Consider the following 24,416-nt stretch of genomic DNA (forward strand, 5'->3'; position numbering starts at 1 on the left):
ATAAGAGTGGAGTACTTACTACAGCTATTATGTATTTATGCCAGGGGTGCTGGGATTGGTTAAATGAATCTTCACCATCTATATTGCTCTATTTAAACTCAGTCCAATATTACAAAATAATACTAGAAATTTTCCACATTTTCTAGTAGCGTATAAGTCTCCGACAAGAACAAAAAGCTCCTAGCAAGCATTGGATCTAAAGTAAACTTACCAACATGACTAAAACTTATAATCCTAACTAATTAGTGTCGCCTTATAAACAAAAAATGATACTTGCTCTTAAAGAAAATAAAAAGAAACTTATAACAGATTAGGTAGCTGAATTTTCAAGTTCTATAAGACTGAACTCTGCACACTATGTTCATTTTTTAACCTCAATGCTCTAAGGTGAGCTGCTGTTAGCTTTATCAGAAAAATAATGCAAGGACGAAAACTATATCAGAGGTGCTACATTGCAGTCAAAACTAAGCAACAGATTCATATCATGCCCTACTTGAGGAGCATGACATAAGGCGTGCTAATAAGAATCATCGTGTAATTGACTTATATGGTCGATTAAATATCTCAATGTTAGTTGATAAAAGGAAATGTGTAGGCAAGGAGAGTATCTATCTGGCTGGAGACAAGATATGAATGTTCAAAGCTAACGAAAAACTACTGATATAGCACGAAAAAGATACAATAAAGATTACTACAATACTATGATGTCTTAATTCAAGTAACAATGTAGTAGATGTATTCTGATATTAAAACAAGGAATGCTTGTCTATTGAAGATATATATAGGTCATTTCCTGTCAATATGTTGTCATGTGAATATGCGGTTTAGTGTAGCAGCTAAGCGAACTCCACCTTGAGCTAGGCGTTGTTGGACAATGGGGAAACGCGTGAGGAAATAGTCATCTGCATTCCACAGATAAGCGTTTCAACAGTTAAAAGACGGCGCTTGAAAATAATTATGTGCTACTAGAAGAAATGATCAGGCAATTTTGGCGAAATTTACCTTCCAATGTTGAACCTTCACTGACTCCTTTATATGCCCAGGCACAAGCAGCTTTGATACCTTCAGTTGCATATCTGCAGGAAGCAAATTCTTAGTATTACTTTACGATAGAATTCTTGAAAATTGAAAATGTTTTTTCTATCTGTTATTAGAGTTAAACATACATATCAGGGCAGGCTTTCTTGTTACCACTGCAGCTCTCCCATGATTTTACTTGATCTGCCCATCCAGTCTGTTTAAGATGAAATTCGTCACAAATACTGACAACTGATAAGGTATTCAATTTTATTTCCCTTTGCTCTTTCTAGTGAATGTAGAGGACAAGAATTGATGGTTCTATAGTTCTATTTCCTGTAAGTTAGGAGTTATGTTGCTCGAATCCTCCAAAAATACCACTACACCTGTGTCGAATACTAGACACACACCTGGCTGTATTACTGGAGGATTCGAGCAGCATAGGTTAGGAGCAAGTGTTATACCGAGATGTTCTTCTGAAGTGCATCGACTAGTTCATCTACGTTAGAATCATCATATCGTTCTTCTGCAGTTTCAATTATGTTTGAATCCCAGACCTGTTATAAGAATTAGTTTGAGAAAATGAGAAATGTGGAGGAAATTAAATTGTATGTTAAGGCAATTTAGCCAAGGCAAGAAGGCAAGAAAAGGCTTACATGATGTAAAACTGTTTTTCTAGTGTACCAATGAACATCTATTGTATTGGCTCCCCTGTCTGATGTAAATCCCACATGCAGAGGCTGCATATGAAGATAAAACTATGGCCTCAAATTGCAAAAACTATTAGTAATATATTTTGGAAAAAAACTTATTTATTCAACATTTTACCTGATGAATGTCCCCCATAAAGTGAGAAAGAAAGAGAAGTGATTCTGTCAAATTGTCTGATAATTACACAAAATATATAGTCAAAATGCAGTTAGTATCAACCTGCTTGCAATACAAGAATGAAACAAGCAAGATTTAGCATAAAAACATTACATGTTATAGCATTTTCATTGGCGATGTTATAACTGAGTAGCTGGTCAGTGTAATTGTTGATTGCTCCAGCTACACATCTATCTGGAACTCCATTTTCATCTTTACAGTCCCCTGTATATAACAACGACTGCGCCTTAGTTCCAAATAAGTAAGGATCGAATATATGAATTCTCACTGACCATGTTTCTCCAATTAGAAGGAGAACCTTGGAGCAACTGTAAAGTTGCCTCCGTGTGATCTTTAAGTCACGGGTTCGAGCTGTGGAAGCAACCACTAATGTTTGTATTAGGTTAGGCTGTTTATATCACACCCCTTGGAGTGCGGCCCTTCCTCGAACCCTGCGTGAAGGCGAGATGTTTTGTGCACCAGGGTGCCCTTTTCATATTTCTCCAATTAAAATCATCTCGGGCCATTATTTTAAAATAAAAGGGCAACTCGATGCACTAAACTCCCGCTATAGCAGGGTTCGGGAAAGGGTCCGACCACATTGGGGTCTTATGTACACAACCTTACGCAGCCTTACTTTGCATTTATGCTGATGGTTGTTTCCGTGTCTTGAAACCATGACCTTCTAGTCACACGATGACAACTTTTACCCTTATGATAAGGCTCCCATTACCAATATTGTACCGTATGAAAATAAAAATAAAAAGTACTAGAAATTCGCTATATTTTCTACTGACATATATATACAAGTTATACAAAATAAGTAGTCCATCACTACATGCTATTAGTACTAGAAAAAGAAGAGGAATTAAGTATCAAATACTTACTGTTGTACTGGTAAGTGCAGAGATTATCAGGGGTATCAATATAATGAAGAGCTGATGACCAATGATAACGAAACTTGACATGGTCAGCCCATATACACACACTTGCCAAATCACCATTTGCAGATTCTGGCAATAACTTCTCAACTGCATCTGCTGCAGCTTGACTCAATCTTGACTGTCACAAATAAACAAAATCAGATTAAGTCACAAATGCTACCCTAACCCCATCCCAAGAAATACAAGGAAAAAATCAAGAGTTAATTTAAGGCCCTTTTAACCGAGTAACACGTGGAACGGGATGACACATGATGTAAAAGATCATAACATGAGTGATTCGACATATTTGGATTCATATATAAGATACATCGACGGGTAAGTCATTGGTTTAAATCCGATAAGGGGATATGTAAAACATTAGAACCTGAGCAATTTTGCAAACAGTGTAGTGACCATCCAATCCCCATCCATGGACTACTGGAAAAAGAAACAAGAAAGCTACAATGGGCAAGAACACATTAAGTTTAAAGTATTCCATTTTTGCTACTCTCAAACTGAAAAATACCAAATTCACAAGCTACTTTTTAGTCCTATATATAAATAAAATAGGGAAAGAACCAAAAGTGGCTGGTGTGAACTGTATGAATACATGAAAAAAAATCAAGAAAAATTTAATGTGGCAATAAAGTTAGATACTGACATTTATTTCATGCATGCTAAAGGACAAGCTTGATTTTAGGAATTAAAGATCAATAAAGGCTAATGATTTGATGAAATCTTGGTTCACATTTGGTTACTTGTTTTGTCAACTTTTTAGTATCATTATATTGAATATTCTTTTGGTTTTAAAAGTTTAAAGATATTTTTTTTAAAAACACTTAAAAGAAAGAAAAGAATGAAAAGGTTGCATGATTTAGTAATCGTGTTTGTAAAGGAAAGCAATTTAATGAGAGTCATGAGACATATATAGCGTAACGGCTCAAATGGATTCTTTGGACTTTTTCTGATTTTGCTCATTTAATTGATTTTATTTTTTATTATTATAATAAGGGGGGAAAACAGAATCTAAAAGAAGGATAATGGTGACATGTTCAATCTTGGAGTTTAATATGGGAAGGATATGAAGTTGTAACAGGAATTATTTACCTTTGCATTTTGAGTGCTCCATTTTTCAGAAAGTAAACAAGTTTTTATACTCACAAATTAAGCAAACTCCACCCAATTAGTAATGTAAATTTAATAGTTTTTCTTTCTAGGAAAACGAACATCAAATATGCTCATGAAGTCCCACACGAATCTCTATTTATTTATGGGATCTGAATTTGAATCGTTTAGATGTCAATCATTAAAAAATAAATAAATTATTCGATATTCATATGATATTATGTCCATACCCAAGAATGTAGCCTGGGTAGTGAGGAAAACTCTTGAGCTCAGGAAGCTTATCCTTGATCTACCTACCATGCAAGGTGACATGAGAGGGTAGGCTACCTACTGTTGAGAGGTACAGAAAATTGGTATTCAAGTTCCTCAAGCCTGTGTATTATGTGGCCTGGCTGATGAACACTTTGAACATTTATTCTTTGGTTGTGGCTACACTAAGAACATCTGGCAAAGGCTAATGAGTTGGCTTGGTTGTCCTAGGCAGATAAATACATGACAGGAAGAGGTGAAATGGATGACAACCTGTGCTAGGAAAAAGAAAGGATTAGGAACAATTGTCTCAGCTGTCTTTGGAATGATGGTATATCTTATATGGCGAGATAGAAACAAGATCAGATTTCAGAGTGGCAGCTCGTCCCCGAATAGAATGTGTAGAGAAATTACAATCCATATACACATCAGAGGCAACTCATATCTCATCCGGCAGAAGCATTTGGAGGCATTGAACTGGATTCCATAGACAAGTTTAGCTTATATGTTCTGTCAAATATAATGTCTATTTTGTCTATATTGCAGATTGTATAGGCATTAGGATGTGTATAGGTTATAGTTGTCATCAAAACCTAGTATAGGTTATAATAGAGTAATTAGTTGTCAAGCATAGTAAAGGAACTGGTCAGCAGTTCTTGTTTTGTATTGAACTTTTTTGGTTAAATAGAATGTTAATTTTACCGGGAAAAAAAAAAAGATATTCATATGATTCATATATTTTAATTTCATAGCGATTTTGTTATTTCACACATGCATTAAAAAACAAGATAACAAATTGAATTTGCTAGATCAATATGAATTAATGTGCTCAAACAAATCAAGTCGTAATTTGAAAAGATTAATATATTCTTTAATATTATCCGTATATGCACGAGTTCAAATACTAGTCCTCTACTTTCTTTTAAAAAACTTTATAATGAAGATGTGACACAATGTATTTGTTTGCACTTAACGAAAACCTATTTCTAAAGGGAAAAAACAGAACCTAAAAGAAGGATAATGGTGACATGCCCGATCTTGGAGTTTAATATGGGAAGGATATGAAGTTGTAACAGGAATTATTTACTTTTGCATTTTGAGTCCTCCACTTTTCAGAAAGTAAACCAGCTTTTATACTCACAAAATAATCAAACTCCACCCAATTAGTAATGTAAATTTCATATTGTCCTTCCAGGAAAATGAACACCAAACATGCTAATCAATTCCCGTAGGAATTTTTATTTGTTAAGGCTTAACGGAGGTCTGAATCTAAATTGCTCAGATATCAGCTATAAAAGAATAAACAAGTTATTTGATTGTCTGTATCAGTGTTTTAAAAGGCGTTTTCGGGGCGAGCCCCGGGGTGAGGCGTACCAAAAATGCCTTGGGGCGATGGTGTGGGGCGAAAGTCTCAAGAGGCGTACGCCCGGGTGTTCGTGGCGCATTTTTTTAGTGAGTAGTAAGCCCCAAAGACTTTTTCAAATTAAAACAAAATTTGTTGAAAAAATCCTTCATATAATACCCAAATTTTCAAAAGTCAGTTTGGTAATTACTCAAAAGGTTTAAAAAGGAACTCAAAAGTATTAAATTTAAAAGTCAAGACCTTTTTTATTTGATTGAAGTCTTAATTCATGGTCTTTCTCAATTTTTTATCTTGTCCGCTAGTCTACTAATATCTCGCAAAAGCAACAAATATATATTTATTTTTTTACAAATACAAAGAGAACTCCATTCTCCTTCATAGCAGCAAGTTCAAAGTTTAAAGTTCAAATTGCAGGTTAATCATCCTTTTTGTTCCTCCATTTAGAAAACTTTATTCTTTTAGACTCAAGTTACTCGTGCTTGTAAGTAGCGTATAATAGATTGTTTTGATTAGTTTTTTGTGGGGATGGAGAGCGTGCAGAATATATATATATATATATATATATATATATATATATATATATATATATATATATATATATATATATGTGTGTGTGTAATTTTACCTGTTTATAAATATTTACTGTCATTATATTATTTTATAAAATATTAAAAATTAAATACCTATGGGACTTACGCCCTCGCTAAGGCATATGTAAAATGCCTCGCCTTACGCCCACGCCTTTTAAAATACTGGTCCGTATAATTCGTATGTTTTAATTTCAAAGAGATTTTGTTATTCCGCACAACATGAAAAAAAAGATGACAAATTGGATTTGTTAAATCAATATGAATTATAGCCTGTTTGACCAAGCTTTTTTTGGGCCAAAAGTGTCTTTGGCCCCAAAAATTGAGGTGTTTGGCCAAGCTTTTAGATGAAAAAAAATACTTTTGAGGAGAAGCAGAAACAGTTTTTGAGAAACAGAAAAAAGTAGTTTCTCTCCAAAAACACTTTTCTGATAAGCACTTTTAAGAAAAATACATTTAGAAGTAGTTTTCAAAAACTTGGTCAAACACTAATTACTGCTCAAAAGTGATTTTTAAATTAATTAGTCAAACACAAACTACTTCTAACCAAAAGCACTTTTTTGAAAAGTACTTTTGAGAAAAATACTTCTCAAAATAAGCTGATTTTAGAAGCTTGGCCAAACAAACTATTAATGTGCTCAAACAAATCATATCACAATTTGAAAAGATTAATATATTCTTTAATGTTATCAGCGTATGCACGCGTTCCAATACTAGTTCTCTACTTATCTTAGAAAATTAAAAACTTTACAACGAAAATGTTACTTAACGAAGATAGATCTGAATCTAAATCATTCAAGTTGTTAACTATTAAGTAGATTTATTATTTTATTTAAAAGTTTGAATACATACTAAGGCCTCTTAAACTTGTCTCATATTTTAGCCTAGACACTTACAGTGAGACTTGTACCTATTAGGCACTTGATCTTTGTTAAAACTGTACATATTAATCACCTTACAAACAATAAACTGGAGATATAAAATGTGTGGATTACACGCTGTGGATGTGGAGAAAATCACCAATCACAGAAGGACACATCAGAAGTAAAAAAAAAAGAAGAAAAACATGGAGACCACCGTCTCCTTCTTCGCGCCACCGAACTCCTCCATTGTAGTCACCCACTGAACTCCACCTTCAAAATCCACACAACACATCAAATTTCTCTGTCTTCCATTTTCAAATATCATAACAAAAAAGAGTACACGATTATTTTTGGTAGCTTTCCTTCCGTTAATCTTGTTTAAGTCATAGTTCCAAGTTTGATTTTAAGCCTCTGATTACCGGTTGACTAGAAAATTGATCTAAAACGTTACTGAGATAGAATTTCGATTTGTAACACTGTGGTTATGAATTTGGAGGTGAAAATTTTCAAGGAAAAAAACCTTCAGTGTTGGGAATTTGAGTTGAAGATTCAAATGGTGAAAATTCATTCAGAAATTAAATTGAAGCTGGAAAAATTGATGGGAGTTTTTTCTTGTCTGGAAATCGAGATATGTGCTGATTTTGGAAGGCCTGGGGACCTATATATTCGGAAAAATTTCATTGTCCATATCCAACTGCAGTCAGCTATTGTCGGTATTTGGCGATGGCTCCGGTAAAGATTCTCCTGTAGTGCTTTAGTGCTGCCACTGCAGTCGTCTGCTAAGACAGAGAGGATAGAAAAGGTAGAAGGGTTAGGGTAGTGTTTGATATGGTGTAAAGGTAGTGGTGCTAATGGTATGTGATGATGGCGGTGGTGAAGTTGGTGGCGAAGGGAGAGGTAAAAAGAAAAGAAATTAAAAAATTAAAAGTTATGGCATTTCACGCTCCAAAAATCTGTGTTATGCACGTACTGTGTCACCTCAGCAAATTATGCCTAATAAGACAGTTTTAATAGAGATTAAGTGTCCAATACGTACAAGCTTTAATTTAAGTGTCTGTGTGAAAATATGGGACAAGTTTGAGGGGATATTCTGTAGCAAAGTCTTAACACCATTCAGATTAAAAAATAACTGCTTTCTTCGCTCTCAAAATCACTTCTTTCGGCAAAACAACTACAAGCTTTACTCATCTCTCTCTCCCAAGTCAATGTTTTTCCTCTTGAATCGGTAAGATTTCAGAATGTTTACTGCGTAATTTGGAATTTGGATTCTGCATCTTGATTTAATTTTCAGTTTTGAAATTAGGGTTAAGAAGACCCCTTTTGATTATGATTTTATAACAGACGCATAAAGTTAAACCAGATTTACGGGGTCTTATGTCATTATTTGGAATAGTATAACAATGAAAATTTACGGTAAGAAACTCTAATGAAAGATTTGAAAGTATTAATGTATGATTTTTTGCTGGTGTGGCTAATTCAATTTTGGCAAAATCACTTACAATAACTAGAAATATTAACCTTGGCTTCATTTCCTTTTGCTCGTTTTACTTTTCTCTTTTTCTCTCGTGTTGTTGTGTTGGATGGGATAAAGGCATTTTCTAGAAGACGCCAAAAAGATGATCAAAATGTCACCTTTTTAAAATAAAATCAAAATGTCGCCTTTTTTTAACTGTGGTATCGGGGCAACTTGTGCGCAATAGATTAATTTTACGGGGTATATGTTAATTTCCACCAGCACACAGGGGTCGGGCAACTTTGAGACTTGGACAAGTAGGAAGAAACTTTTCGTCTTCTTGAGTCGAGGGTCTTTCGAAAACAGTCTCTCTATTCCCTCAGGGTAGGTGTAAGGTCTGACTGTCTGCATACTCACTACCCTCCCTCAGGGTAGGTGTAAGGTCTGACTGTGTGCGTACTCACTACCCTCCCCAAACTCCACTTGTGGGATTTCACTGGATTGTTATTGTTGTTGTTGCCTCTGTTGAGATTTGAGCTGAGACCTCATGGTTCTCAACTCATCTCATCAACGCTGGGTTGTACCCTTGAGTGCTCAAAACATCACCTTTTTATAAATATGATTTTTTATCATTAAGTTTGTTCAAATTTTGTCTGACGAGGAGTGGTGGAATCTTTACATGTCAATGTTATGCAGATAAAATATTTTGTACTTTTACCTTCTAAAACAAAATATTCTTCAGTATGGTTTCTAAAAATTGTAGTAGCTGGCAAATTCAATAGCCAGTGGTGGAATCAAGAATGTATGCTAGAGGTATTCAAAACAAAATATTAGAATGTAAGCTTGTGTTTATTTGGTGTGACTTAAGTAATTTTTGGTCCCCCTTTGCCACCAAGAATCTTCAATTTTGTCAAAGGATTCAACATTTAATATATAATCAAAATGTCATTTTTGTCTTCTTTGTGCAGTATACATTTTTGCTGAAGTGGGTTCAACTGAACCCCCTCGACTCTACATAACTCCATCCCTGAGCCAGCACTGAATTTATAGGCTTGAATTCTTGTCATTAGAGCAAAAGTTTTGAAAGGAAATGTTCATATCTTTCTTATTTATATGTATATCTCACTACTTTCTGTATATAAAGCTGCTTGTGATGGTCAGTAGTTCTATTTGTACATTCGCGTGCCGTTCCTCTTGAATTATTCGTTTTATGTACGTGTTTTATAATTGAACCATGTTTTCTTAGCATTTCTGTACTGTTTCACTTGTTCCCCTGTTTGTGTTCTAAACCAAACCATTTTCCCCCCCTTTTGTACTCTTCATACGGATTGCAGGTCTTCTGTTTGTGGGTTTTTAATTTTTTCCTTTTTGATTGTCTCTGTTTTCTTACTTTAATTTGCATTAGTCGATATGCTATAATCGGTATAATTTTATATTTCAGATATGGAACAATCTGATGAAAACCAAAGACTGAGTTGGAGAAATGTCAATGTAGTGAAAACCTTTTTAGAGACTTGTATCGAAGAAGTATCCTTAAATGAGAGACTTAGAAACAGTTTGAAGTCGGATTCATGGAACAAGGTTAAGCTAGCTCTGGAGACTTCTCATGGTTTAAGAGTCACTCAGAAGCAGATGAAGAATCATTATGATTATCTAAAAGAAAAATATCAAGCTTGGTTGCCGATTACTAAAAAGACTGGCAATATTTATGATCCAGCAACCAATACCATTCGAATGTCTAATGCTGAGTGGGACGAGTACATAAAGGTAAGTTCATTATCTAGTAAATTCTTCTTTTTATGGTAAAAAGTTGGTTTGACGTGTGTATTGAAAGCTATGTTGTTCGGACCCTCCAAAATATTGTTGCACCCGTGTCGTATCTGTTGCGGAAGCCGAATATATAGAAAGTGATTAAATCACAACTACTATATCTAAAGGTAGCTAATAAATAGTAAATGGGACAATAATAAAATGAACACTAGAAATTAACGAGGTTCGGCAAAATTTAATTTTTGCCTAGTCCTCGGACACAATCAACTCAAATTTACTTCACTCCAAAAATACAAGTGAAATACTACAAGAGAGAGAGAAAATTCAAATGCCTTAGGAGATAAGAAGGTAAGTGAGAGATGTTTACAAATGAACAAAACCATTGCTATTTATAGAAGAGAAATGGCTTTAATAATGTCATGCATGACATCATATTAAGTGTGAACATACAATGTAAATGCATGAAAAATGCATCTACCAATTTCTTCCTAAAAGGAGGCTTCAAATGTTCACACTAGTTCACATTAATCTTGTCAAAATTCAATAAATCTCCACCTTGGCAAGATTTCACTTTTGCAATTTTCTCTTACTGATAAATTTTGATTGTGTCTTCAACTCCAATCTTCAAAGTTCAACAATGTTGATCAAGTTCAAACAATGTTGAAACTTGATCGCAGTCACTACTTTTGTTAGCATATCGGCAGGGTTGTCTGTAGTCCGAATTTTCTGCACCATGACTCCACCTTCTTCTATAATATCTCGTACAAAGTGATATCGAACATCAATGTGCTCCGTCCTTGCATGATAAACTTGGTTCTTTGCTAATTGGATAGCACTCTGACTATCACAAAATAGTGTGATATTTTCTTGACCAATACCAAGATCTCTAAGCAACCCTTGAACCCAAATTGCCTCCTTTACAGCCTCCATAATTGCCATGTACTCTGCCTCAGTAGTAGACAAAGCAACCGTTGACTGCAAAGTAGGCTTCCAACTAACTGGTGCATTTGCAATAGTGAAAACATAACCAGTATTTGATCTACGCTTGTCCAAATCACCCGCATAATCCGAGTCACAATATCCAACCAGATACTGACTATCTTCCTGCTCAAAAATCAATCCAACATCTACAGTATTACAAATATACCGTAGAATCCATTTCACAGCTTGCCAATGCTCCTTTCCTGGATCATGCATATACTTGCTTACAACTCCGATAGCATGTGAAATATCAGGTCTTGTGCAAACCATTGCATATATCAAGCTACCAACGGCATTCGCATATGGCACTCTTGACATATACTCTTGTTCAGCTTCATTCTTCGGCGACATAGCAGCACTAAGCTTAAAGTGAGGAGCAAGAGGAGTGCTAACCAACTTCGTATTCTCATTCATGCCAAATCGATCTATTACTTTCTTCAAGTATTCTTTCTGAGATAGATAGAGTTTCTTTGAATGTCTATCTCTTTTTATCTCCATGCCAAGAATTTTCTTCGCCTCACCTAAATCCTTCATCTCAAACTCCTTTCTTAGTTGAATCTTCAACTTCTCAATTTCCTCTTGACTTTTGGAAGCTATCAACATATCATCAACGTATAGGAGAAGATATATGAAGGATCCATCTTCAAGCTTGCGCAAATACAGACAATGATCGTATTTGCTTCTTTTGTACTTCTACCGCAACATAAACTTATCAAATCGTTTGTACCATTGTCTAGAAGATTGTTTCAATCCATATAACGATTTTTCAAGTTTGCACACCATATTTTCCTTTTCAGCAACTTTGAATCCTTCTGGCTGAGTCATATAGATTTTCTCTTCCAAGTCTCCATGTAAAAATGCAGTTTTTACATCTAACTGAACTAGTTCCAAATTCAACTGTGCTACCAAAGCCAACAAAACTCTAATGGAGGAGTATTTCACGATTGGAGAAAACACCTCATTGTAATCAATTCCCTCCTTTTGAGCGTACCTTTTGGCCACCAATCTTGCTTTGTAGCGAACATCTTCTTGGTTAGGAAATCCTTCTTTCTTTGCAAATACCCATTTGCACCCAATTGCTTTCTTGCTCTTCGGGAGATTGGCCAATTTTCATGTGCAATTCTGATGAAGGGACTGCATTTCTTCATTCATAGCAATCCTCCACTTATCTTCTTCTGAACTTTGGACTGCGTCTTTATAAGTGGTAGAAATACCATCGGCTACAATTGAGGATGCACAAGCCACCGTCTCTATGAGACAAATAGGTTTCTTTATTGTTCTTTTTGGCTTGCTGGTTGTTATTGATTCAAGTTGTTGTTGGGGTTCCTGAGTTGGAATCTCCCCTTCCACTGACTCTTCTTCCAGGGGAAAATCTTCTATTATTTTCTCGTTTTCTCCCTGTGTTGGGAAAATTAATTTTCCCTCAAACTCCACCTGCTTTGAAGCACCATCAGTTTGTTTGACATCTTCAAATGTCACCTTATCTATTATGGCAGATTCATCAAAGGTAACATCTCTGCTGAATATAACTTTTCTTGTCTCTAGACACCATAATCGGTATCCTTTGACTCCAGAAGTAATCCCCATAAATATAGCTTTCTTTACCCTCGGATCCAATTTTGACTCTTTCACATGGTAATATGCAATTAAGCCAAACACATGTAAAAAATTATAATCTTCAGCAGGTTTTCCATACCATTTTTCAAATGGTGTCTTGCCTCCAATAGCGGCAGATGGTAGACGATTAATGAGGTGGCATGCATATGTTATTGCCTCAGCCCAAAATTCTTTGCCCAAGGCAGCATTGGACAACATACACCAAACCTTCTCCAGCAAAGTCCGGTTCATGCGTTCTGCCACTTCATTCTGTTGTGGTATATTTCTGACGGTGAAATGTCTCAAAATGCCATCATCTTCACAAATCTTATTGTAAAGATCATTTTTGTATTCTCCACCGTTATCTGTGCGAAGACACTTTATCTTTCTGCCTGTTTGAGTCTCTATCATCGCCTTCCATTTGAGAAAAATTCCCAGTACCTCATCTTTGGTTTTCATAGTATACACCCACACTCTCCGAGAAAAGTCATCAATAAAGGTTACAAAATAGTGTTTCCCACCTAATGAAGGTGTTTTGGAAGCACCCCAAATATCAGAGTGAACAAAATCAAAAATACTTTTAGTATTATGGATTGCTGTTCCAAATTTAACCCTTGTTTGTTTTCCCTTGACACAATGCTCACAAAACTCCAAATTGCAAGTCTTTACTCCTTTTAACAATCCTTGATCTGATAAAATCTTTAAGGATTTTCCTCCAGCATGTCCCAAGCGCATGTGCCATAGCTTGGTTGCTTCTGCCTCCTTGTCATCACTGGATGTCACTGTTGCTGTCCCAATAACTGTACTACCGCGATAGTGGTACATGTTATTATTTCGCCGGATTCCCTTCATTACCACTAGTGCACCAGAGCATATTCTCATTACCCCATTTTCTGCAACGACTTTGAGCCCCTTTGACTCTAGGGCTCCTACAGAAATGAGATTTTTCTTCAATTCCGGTACGTATCGAACATCTGTTAATGTTCTGATCAATCCATCATGGTTCCTTAATCGGATTGAACCAATACCATATGCGGTAAGAGGATTGTTATTTGCTGTGTGAATAACTCCACATTCTCCTTCTTGAAAACCAATGAACCAGTCCTTGTTGGGACACATATGATAGCTACAAGCTGAATCCATCAGCCATATGTCAGATGGTTTGAATGGCTCAGTTGTAACTAGCGAGAAATCAGAGTCGTCACAATCAGCTACATTTGAATCCATGACAGCCTTTCCATTGTTAGGTTTGGCCTTGTTTTTCAACTTTGGACAGTCTTTCTTCCAACGCCCCTTTTTTCGGCAAAAGGCACATTCATCTTTGCTGGGTCTGGATCTTGACTTGGATCTTCCTTTCTTCGTTCTCATATGATTTTGAGAACGACCTCTCACGACCAGTGCTTCTCCTTCTCCACTCTTTTGTTTTTCTCTCTTTCTTTGTTCATAGTTGTACAAGGCAGAACAAACTTCTTTGAGAGACACTTCATCATTCCCATGAAGTAGAGTAGTTTCGAGGTGCTCGTACTCATCGGGAAGTGAACTTAATAACATTAAGGCCATATCTCCATCACTAAAAGTCACGTCCATATTCTGCAAATCTATCGCCAACTTATTAAAGCTGGTGATATGATCATTCATTGTAGTACCAGGAACATATGTGAAGCGTAACAGTCTTTTTTTCATGTAAAGTTTATTTTGACTGTTTTTCTTCAAGAATTTATCCTCCAACGCATTCCACAATTTACTTGCAGAAGTTTCTTTTGTGTATGGATACTTCTGTTCTCTTGCGAGGTAAGATCGAATGATACCACAAGCAACGCGGTTGATAATCTTCCAATCTCCTTCTCCGATATTGTTGGTTTATTTTCTTCTATGGCAATATCTAGCCCTTGTTGAAAAAGGACATGAAGAACCTCAGCTTGCCACATCCCGAAATGTCCTGACCCGTCAAAAATTTCAACTGCAAATTTCGCATTTGACATAATTCTTGTCATAAGTGAAGATGCCAACGACGTATTACTGACAGCCGATGTGGACTCTTCATTTTTATTATCTCCCATTTTGCTATAGATACTATTTATTTGCTGACAGTACAGAATACCAAAGTAATTCTTTTCTGATGTGAAAGTTCAGACTATGCTGCAACCACAGAGCATACTAAGATAGAACCTTGGCTCTGATACCAATTGTTGCGGAAGCCGAATATATAGAGAGTGATTAAATCACAACTACTATATCTAAAGGTAGCTAATAAATAGTAAATGGGACAATAATAAAATAAACACCAGAAATTAACGAAGTTCGGCAAAATTTAATTTTTGCCTAGTCCTCGGACACAATCAACTCAAATTTATTTCACTCCAAAAATACAAGTGAAATACTACAAGAGAGAAAGAAGATTCAAATGCCTTAGGAGATAAGAAGGCAAGTGGGATATGTTTACAAATGAACAAAACCCTTGCTATTTATAGAAGAGAAATGGCTTTAATAATGTCATGCATGACATCATATTAAGTGTGAACATGCAATGTAAATGCATGAAAAATGCATCCATCAATTTCTTCCTAAAAGGAGGCTTCAAATGTGCACACTAGTTCACATTAATCTTGTCAAAATTCAACAGTATCCTCCAAAAATACATAGCTTTTGGAGTATCCGACACACATCCGACAGTATTTTTGAAGAGTCCAAGCAATATTGATTGAAAGCAATATGGAGCTTCTAATAATTCTACGTCTCAATCTTCAGTTCCAGTAGAAAGGAAAAGTTTAGTGAAAAGAAAATTATCGTCGTCTCAACTGGAAATTGATGAAAAGATGAGTATTGCGTTGGAGATATTGATTTAAAAAAATAGCGGGCTTGACATCGAGGAATGTATGGACAAATTAGAGGGACTTGGATGGGAAGAACCGTTATACAGCACAACTGCTAGTATACTTTGTGAAGGTGATAGTTACATAAAAGTATGGATGAAAATAATAGAGGTCGACAAATTAGAGAGTTGGATCAAAGTCATGGGGAAAAAAAATGAGAATTCTTTGATTTTGCTATTTAGCTGGAATATACTTTAGATGTTGATTGTGTTTCCCAACTAGTATCTATTAAATTTATGGAACTTTGTGACACTATAATATGCTTGTGGAACACTTTCTGTTTGTGAAAACACTTTTATTGTCTTGTTATGCTTGAATAGTGTAGAATAATTTTTTATAGTCACCACTCACCTTATTGTTTTGAAAATCCAAACCTATGAAAGAACCAAAAGTGACTGGTGTGAACTGTGAATACTGGGGTGACTGGAATTAATAACTTAAAATAGGCATGAAGTTATTACAGAAATTGTTGTTCTTAACATTCATTTTGTATCTTGTTATACCGTAGCTTGCTGTTGAAAAATGTTACTAGGCTAGTGTGACTCGCTTTGCTCTTTAAGCTCCGTCCTGCTTGCTCAAACCTCAACATCTATTAAAAAAAGCCACAGGATACCCAATTCTCTTGGAGAAAATACTATGACGGAGCTAACTTTCTGACCAAAGTAATGGCCAATGAGATCATTATTTTGGTGTTATAGCAGTTGAATTTGTTTAAACACATAGGGTTGCAAAATGCAACAAATACAACTGAGTTTAGCTTATTTGTTTAAGTTTTTGCACCTGAACTTTCAAACTCAATGTTATCACTGCATTTGGCATTTGGACATGAGGAGCAAAATCACAATAAGGCGATATGTTAAACCTAGGGGTGTCAAATGGGGTTGGGCCGATTTTGGGCGGGTCAAAACAAGTTGAGTCAATAAATGGACGGGTCAAATGACCCGACCAAAAGTTACTTGGGCTGAGATGTGCTAGGTCGAGTTGAGCGAATTGCTAAAATTTGGGCCATAACCCAATCCGCCCAACTCTTACCAAGCTTTAATTAATACTATGTGTTATTTTCTTATGAATTATATAATTTATAAATAAGACTTTTTTTTCTTTTGTATAGTCATATAGAAGTATAACATATCAAACAAAATAAAATAGGGAAACTTACCCAAATGTCTCAAATAAGTCTCAGCTTACCAACCTCTAGCCATTACTCATAGACTTACCAAAACTAGTCAAACACATATAAAAATTAAAAAAATCAAATAAATAAAGTTCTTTCTCTCAAAGAATTACACGCAAAATTCACCTTCCATAATTTTAAGCGTGATTAGCAACATTAGATGCAAGACGAAAAGGAAATTTCATGGATGAGGTAGCAAATAAGGTGATGAAATACAAAAATCAATATACAAAATTTGAGGAAGATTGAAGGTGATTTGGATTGGTTTGGTATCAAAATTCGTAATTAAATCGAGTTCAAAAAATCCTTCTGCGACACATGTATCACGCATGTATCTCACACACATGTATACATGGATATACATGTGATACACAATTTATACAAATATGATACATATGTGATACACAAATGATACACATATTATTTTTTTCATGTTCATTTTTTACTTCGAATTTTCAATTCAAACCAGCTCAAAAATCTACCAAATCATCCCAAAATTGAGATTCAAGCTCCTTAAGATGTACCCAATCTATTCTAATAATACCCACTCAAAATAAAGCAAAAATTTGACATTTGTTTGCTACAAATAGCTAATTGGCTAATATTAGTAATATTTTATAAATTGGCCAATTTTTAAAATGAGCTACTTATAATTGGACATAGCTTGTAGTTTCCCAATAAAATATTTCTAAAGATATTTTGACAAAGTTACTCATGGATCAGTTTAGGCAAAAAATTAGCCCAATTTTAAATGGGTTGAGATGAATTTGGTCAAGATAGGTTGAGTCCAATAAATAAATGGATTAATAACTAGCCCAACATTGAACGGGTTAGGCGGGTCATTTGGGCTTGAGCCAAATTTGGCCGCCCTAGTTAAACCATAGTAAGTATCATTGCATTTGGCCATGTTCATAATAACTGCTCCCTCTCGTCTCAAGAAAAAGAATGAATCTTTTACTAGTATTTGGGAAATCAAACAATGTTTTGTTTGATCATGTTATTTTTTGCAAGTTTTTAAATCTTTTGAATTGTTAACTATTATGACTTATAGTATTTTTTATGTAGTTTTAAATAATAAATTTATTTCAAAAATTTAAAGAACCTATGTCCGAACTTAGTGTGACTAAGCTAGGGGAGTGAATGGATTAAATATCTTAGTAGTCCTAACTGTAAACGATAAATACTAGGCGTTGTGATTATCGACATGTGCGGTGTTGTAGCTAACGTGTTAAATATCAAACCAATCTCATCCACTGACTCCATTAGGACTAGAAATTGTGCAAGCACCGTCTGCTTCATTAGGACGGAAATGAAGACATATACAAAAACAGCTAAGAAGCAATTATTTAACACTAAATAGCCTTCTACAACTAGTAAGTTTTTAATTATATATTCTAGATCACTAAAGGTGGTAATAGTTAAAATCTATCCACCTTAAATCAGAAATCTCGCATTCGAGTTTTGAGAATACTTTACCCTATTTATTAATCTAATTACTGAGTTTCGGATACTGAATGTCTTAAAGTGGAAAAAGAAAACAATCTGTTCTAGAAAAAAGTCCTTTCCTTGATAAGCTAGCAAAAAAGTGTCTTTTAATTCCAAAATTTGGAAGGGGAGACTTGGATCAACGGTAAAGTTATCTCCATATGACCTATAAATCACGGATTCGAACTGTGAAAGCAGGAACTATTGCTTGCATTAGGGTAGACTGTTTACATCACGCTTCTTGTGTTGCGATACTTCCCCCTATGTTGTGATCTTTCCTCGGACTCTGTATAATGTGGGATACCTTATGCACCAGATTGCTCTAGTTCCAAAATTTGATCAAATTAATCTCCATAAGCAAAAAAATATGATGGTACAACCATATTGGTGCAAAATGATTGCAAGCAACTAGTACTATATAAAACCTAAAATTGACATATAAAAAATCAAATGAGCCTCAGTGTTTAGATGAAACTTTTGACAAGTTTAGGTAGTTTATGTATTAGGTCTTCAGAATTTGTTTTTCCCTTCTTCAAAGATGTTATTAATGTCGTGACACGCTAGACAACTTGTCAAATTTTGATTTCAAAGGCATTATTAATTAATTTGTTCCAAATTTTGTTTTCTTTCTTCAAAGTAGCTACTATTAATGACATAACTTATGGTCAATTGGATTCCTCTTCCCTTGTTAATATTCTACTATATACATGGACCGGACAATTTCTTAGGCTGCATAATTAGACGACTTTTCAAAATTTGATTGGAAGACCAATTAATTGCTTTTGATACGCGGATTAAATTATCCTGGAATTATAATTCGTGGACTAATTTATTTCGATTGGGAGGTGGATAATATAATCTCAAGTTTGACGGGATAAGGTGGGATATCATGTATTAAGAATGAGATTACATCTATACCATGTTTGGTTAACGATATAAATTTATCCTGTGATAATTTTATACCCTCAACAAAATATAGTATAAATTTTATCTCACACATTATCCCACCTTATCCCATCCCGCATACCAAACGACCTCAAGAAACAATAAGAAAATTCTCCCCTATCGTACCAAGCTTGGATTTTCAACCTTGGCCACTGCAACAGGATTGGAACACACCAAAGAAAAAGAAAAAGATTGGTATGAATTCCCTCCACACTCCACAGCAAGGTATATGTATTATCAAAACAATGTTGATCATAGTATTATTCAAAGGAAAAGAAAAAAAACAGCCGCTCAAGTCTAGGTCACCCTTATACAAGCAAAATAACCTTATGCATCGGATTCATATATTTTTGACGTAGAATATAAATTTATATGTAATAATTAATTCACTAACATTTTAAAGAATATCATATTTGAACATTAATTTTAACGTGAATTCAAAACTAAAAATGTTAATATTCAAACTTATCAAGTGAAAAGATTACTAGCAAATAAATTAGAAACCAAGGTGACTGTCAATTGGGCTACTGCAAACACATATAGGTGTATTGGGTAAAATATGTCACGGTACATGGCCACCTAAGAAGGGGACACGTGGAATCAAAAACTGGGAGGATGGAAAATCGGGTACAACTATCTGTGTGTCATCGAGAAAGGCAAGTTTGTAAAGGCATTAAGCATGTTGCGTCTGATGGCATTTAATGAAGAATATTCCACAACATTAAAGAGTAACGGCTCATTATAGAAATTTGAGCATTTATGTTTACCGTTAGGTTTTCATTATCATACTTTAATAATTGTCATTAGTGGTGGGTCCAACCATTACGTCCACTGAGCTATAAATAATAGGCTCACCTATCATTGTAAAGCACGATTCTCTAGGCATCAAAGAACATATTCAAATATAGATCTCGATACTATTTCTCTCTAGTTTGTTGTTCTTATCATCATCGTGCCCGAAAACCCTATTCACGGGCTCTTCAAATCTATCGTTTTATCTGCATTTGAGCTAAGTATCTTGTACGAAAATTGATTAATTCATTATCTTTTGGGATCAAATTGATTCATCTGTCTAGAAATCACGAATAAATTCAACTGTACCTTTTTTTCGGGCAAACAGTTTGGCGCCCACCATGGGACCTAGACAGTCGTGTGGTTAAGTTGATCCTTACCTCCTTCACTCATAAGTTGTGATCGTTCTTGTCATAGCAAAATCACAAAGAATGGCAATAAATACCATTAACGACACCCACAATCCTGAGGTTCAAGAGGAACACCCCCGTTTTGAGGACTCAATCAGCGACACTCGCAATAAGGGGGAAGATGCCATGTCGGTGTACGACGGGCGGTACCCCAGACAAGTACGTGAAATGCCTCCAGAAGATGCTGACCAGGGGCACGTAGCAGACGCGGTGAGGGTCCTGCAACAGCAACAAACAATCATCTTAGGCCACCTCACGCGGCAGGATCCGGTTATGACGGATCTAAAATATGCGCTATCGAGCGTTTTAAATAATGCAAATAAGCGAGATCTAGTTCCTCCCATTGTTCATACAAACCAAACAACGCAGAGAGTCGACAAAGACACTCAGAGGGGCGAAGTTGGCTCCGACGGGGCTGGGGGGAGCAGATCTGGACTCAACAGCGATAGCGATCCGTTCAAGGAGGAACTCTTCCGGTTCATGAAGGAAGTAAATGTCCGTATGGACCAGATCCCGGGAGCACCCCCGGTATCGAAAGGCCCAAGCTCGAAGAAGTACATTCAATTACCGTACAAATTGAGTGTGGCCCCGGAATTAATCCCAAAGCGACTCAGAAAGCCTGAAGTGCCAAAATACGATGGGACCTCATATCCATAGGAACATATCACCACCTACACATCGGCGGTGAAAGGAAATGATCTAGCTCCTCACGAAATTGAGTCCGTATTATAGAAGAAATTTGGTGAGACTCTCACAAGAGGGGCCTTGACATGGTACTCATCATTGCCCGAGTATTCCATAGATTCTTTCGAAATGCTCGCGGATTCATTCATTAAGGTCCATGTCGGCGTCGGAAAGGTACAAGCTCGAAAGGCCGATATATTCAGGATCGCATAGGGAGAATCTAAGCTATTACGAAGGTTCGTTAGTCAGTTCCAAAAAGAAAGGATGTTGTTACCGATCGTCCCAGACGAATGGGCAGCTGAAGCATTCACTAAGGGTTTGAACCGAGGAGTTCAGATGCTTCCCGAAAGTTGAAGGAAAGTCTGCTCGAGTTTCAAGCAACAACTTGGGTGGATGTCCACAACTGGTACAAGTCAAAGATAAGGATCGAAGACGATCAGGTTGACTTCTCGTCATCAGCAAAGGAATGGGAGAAGAACAAAAAAGGACGATGTCGGCTCATATAGACAAGTTTTAAGGGGTCGATTTCTGCCATACGAGCAGACGGAAGGTCGTGACAGGAGCTTCCGGACATCAGACAGGTTCACCGTTGACAGGAGGATTGATCGTGGGCAAAACAACAAATCGATGCAGGGTAGAGAAATCTCGGGACCATGAGGTTCTTCTTATCCAAAGTTATCAGAGTATAATTTCAACGTCAGCGTGGTGGAGTTAGTGTCAGCCATGAGAGATATCAAAGAGGCACGATTCCCAAGACCTATGAGGTCCGATCCCAGCCAGAGGGACCCAAATCTACGGTGTGAATATCACGGAACTAATGGCCATCGGACTGGGGACTGCCGGCACCTCTGGGAAGAAGTGGCAACGCTGTTGAAGAATAGTCACCTCAGAGAACTATTGAATAACTGAGCCAAAAATAATTATGGTCGGGACATGAGCGACGCTCAAACCTCTAAGGCAGGAGAAGAACCACGTCAAACGATCAACATTATCTTCGGAGGGGACGAGATTAATGGGGTCACTTTCTCGGCCGCAAAGAAGAATAAAGTATCGACAACCTATATTAAGAGATTCTAGGAGGATGATATCACGTTCACTGATGAAGACGCGAATGGATTACTACTACCGCACAACTACGCACTAGTAATTTCTTTAAATGTGTTAAATTTTAAAATTAAATGTGTTTTAGTGGATCCAGAAAGTTCTGCCAATATCATACAATAGAGAGTTCTAGATCTAGCTAAACTCACTGGGAACATTATCCCTGCAACAAATCTCCTTGCCGGATTTAACCTCGCAAGCGTGACCACCCGAGGGGAAATTTTACTGCTCACGGATGCCGAGGGAGTAACAAAGATATCTCTCTTCGAAGTAGTATATGGGGACATGGGCTATAATATCATCCTGAGAAGGCCATGGCTACACGAAATAAAAGTTGTGCCTTCAACGTACCACCAATTGCTGAAATTCCCGACACCCAAGGGGATCAAGCGGATAAGAGGTGATCGACCGGCTGCGATAGCAATGAATGCGATCTCAGTCTCTCATAGCAAGGAAAAGGAACATGCAGCATAGCAGTTATCGGAACCGGCTTCCGACCACGAATCAGAGGAAGTTTCCACGGGGGAAGGAAAGTCGGAGTAGTATCATATGCCAAGGTATTTTCAAATACCAGAAGAAACAGACGCAACGAAATCCACAGCAGAAGAACTAGATCCAGTTGCACTGTTTGAAAAATTCCCATAAAGGAAATTCCATTTGGGAACGGGACTACACCCAAAGCTCAGGTAAGATTTTATTAAGTTCTTTAAAATTAACGTTGATTGTTTTGCATGGTCGCACGAGGATATGACAGGGATCCCAACAGAAATAGTCGTGCACAAGTTAATCTTGGACCCAAGCATACCTCCAGTAAGGCAAAAAAAAGCGCCATATTGCCGAAGCAAAGAATAAATTCGTCAGAGAAGATGTAACACTTCTACTTAAAATCGGTTCAATCCGAGAGGTATGATATCCGAACTGGCTAGCTAATATGGTAGTAGTTTCTAAGAAGAATAATAAATTTCGCATGTGCGTAGATTATAAAGATCTTAATAAGGCATGTCTCAAGGACTCGTTCCAATTGCCAAATATCGATCAAATGATCGACGCTACAATTGGGCACGAGTTAATAAGTTTCCTTGATGCCTATTTCGGGTACAATCATATCAAGATGAACCCGGAAGACCAGGAAAAGACTTCGTTTATAACTAATTTTGGTACTTACTGTTACAACGTAATACCCTTTGGACTAAAAAACGTCGGAGCCACTTATCAATGGCTCGTAAATAAGATGTTCGAAAAATAAATAGGGAAAACTATAGAAGTATATATAGACGATATGCTCGTTAAATCTCTGGATGCAGGTAGCCACATGAGACACCTGCAAGAAACGTTTGGCACACTAAGGGAGCATAATATGAAGCTTTAACCCCGAAAAGTGCGCGTTCAGGGTCAGTTCAGGTAAATTCTTAGGATTCCTACTCCCATAAAGAGGAATCGAGGTGAATCCCGACAAAATCAAGGCCATAAAAGATATCCCGGATCAACTACTCAACATAAAGGAAGTACAGAGACTCACAGGCAGATTGACGGCTTTGAGAAGATTCATTTCCCGATCATCGGAAAAGCGTCACCGCTTCTTCGCACTGCTCAAAAAGAAGAATAACTTCAAGTAGACGCCGGAGTGTCGACAAGCCTTGAAGGAAATGAAGAAATACTTGTCAAGTCCTCCTTTTCTCTCGAAACCTAAAGAAAGAGAAACATTGCTGGTCTACCTGACGGTCTTGAAAGTTGCGGTAAGCGCAGTTTTAGTCCGGTAGGAAAAAGGTACGCAATCCCTTACGTATTATTTTAACAAAATTTTGTCGAGAGCGGAAACACGCTACCCACATCTGGAAAAGCTGGCCTTAGCTCTCGTGGTAGCCGCCTGGAAGCTAAGGTCCTACTTCTATGCCACCCGATAGTGGTGTTGACTACTTTTCCTTTGAGGAATATCCTCCATAAAATCGAGATCTCGGGTAGATTGGCCAAATTGGCAGTCCAAATGAGCGAGTTTGATATAGAGTATAAGCGTCGGACTGCGATTTCAGCCCAGGGTTGATGCCCCTGGCTTCCAAAGAGGCAATAATGGTGTCAGAGCCGACATCGGGAGTCTGGATCTTATTTACGGACGGAGCTTCAAATGTGAAAGAGTCCGGGCTCGAAATAGTCCTGGCCA

The 24,416-nt window shown here is 36.7% G+C and overlaps 1 protein-coding gene and 1 long non-coding RNA gene across 3 annotated transcripts; one reads left to right on the plus strand and one right to left on the minus strand.

The window, feature by feature from the left end:
- Positions 1-675: 675 nt before the first annotated feature.
- Positions 676-3,540, minus strand: LOC107761701 (endonuclease 2-like). Of its 2 annotated transcripts, none has more exons than XM_016579954.2 (9): positions 3,193-3,540; positions 2,772-2,946; positions 1,999-2,109; positions 1,846-1,901; positions 1,674-1,757; positions 1,482-1,574; positions 1,167-1,234; positions 1,003-1,062; positions 676-902 (listed from the first exon to the last, which is right to left on the minus strand). In XM_016579954.2, the coding sequence occupies exons 1-8, from the start codon at positions 3,304-3,306 to the stop codon at positions 1,032-1,034; spliced, it is 732 nt and encodes a 243-aa protein (XP_016435440.1). In that variant the 5' UTR covers positions 3,307-3,540; the 3' UTR covers positions 676-902; positions 1,003-1,031. The 2 variants fall into 2 exon arrangements, with proteins under 2 accessions (XP_016435440.1, XP_016435439.1); XM_016579953.2 differs by having other exon boundaries at positions 1,003-1,076; positions 3,193-3,493.
- A 3,435-nt stretch (positions 3,541-6,975) lies between these two features.
- On the plus strand, positions 6,976-15,998 carry LOC142178579 (uncharacterized). Its single transcript, XR_012706851.1, has 3 exons — positions 6,976-8,219; positions 9,889-10,214; positions 15,543-15,998. It is a non-coding gene; the product is annotated as an uncharacterized LOC142178579 (long non-coding RNA).
- The last annotated feature ends 8,418 nt before the right edge of the window (positions 15,999-24,416 follow it).

The sequence above is a fragment of the Nicotiana tabacum genome, chromosome 24, assembly GCF_000715075.1.
Source record: "Nicotiana tabacum cultivar K326 chromosome 24, ASM71507v2, whole genome shotgun sequence".
Classification (NCBI taxonomy): Eukaryota; Viridiplantae; Streptophyta; class Magnoliopsida; order Solanales; family Solanaceae; genus Nicotiana; species Nicotiana tabacum.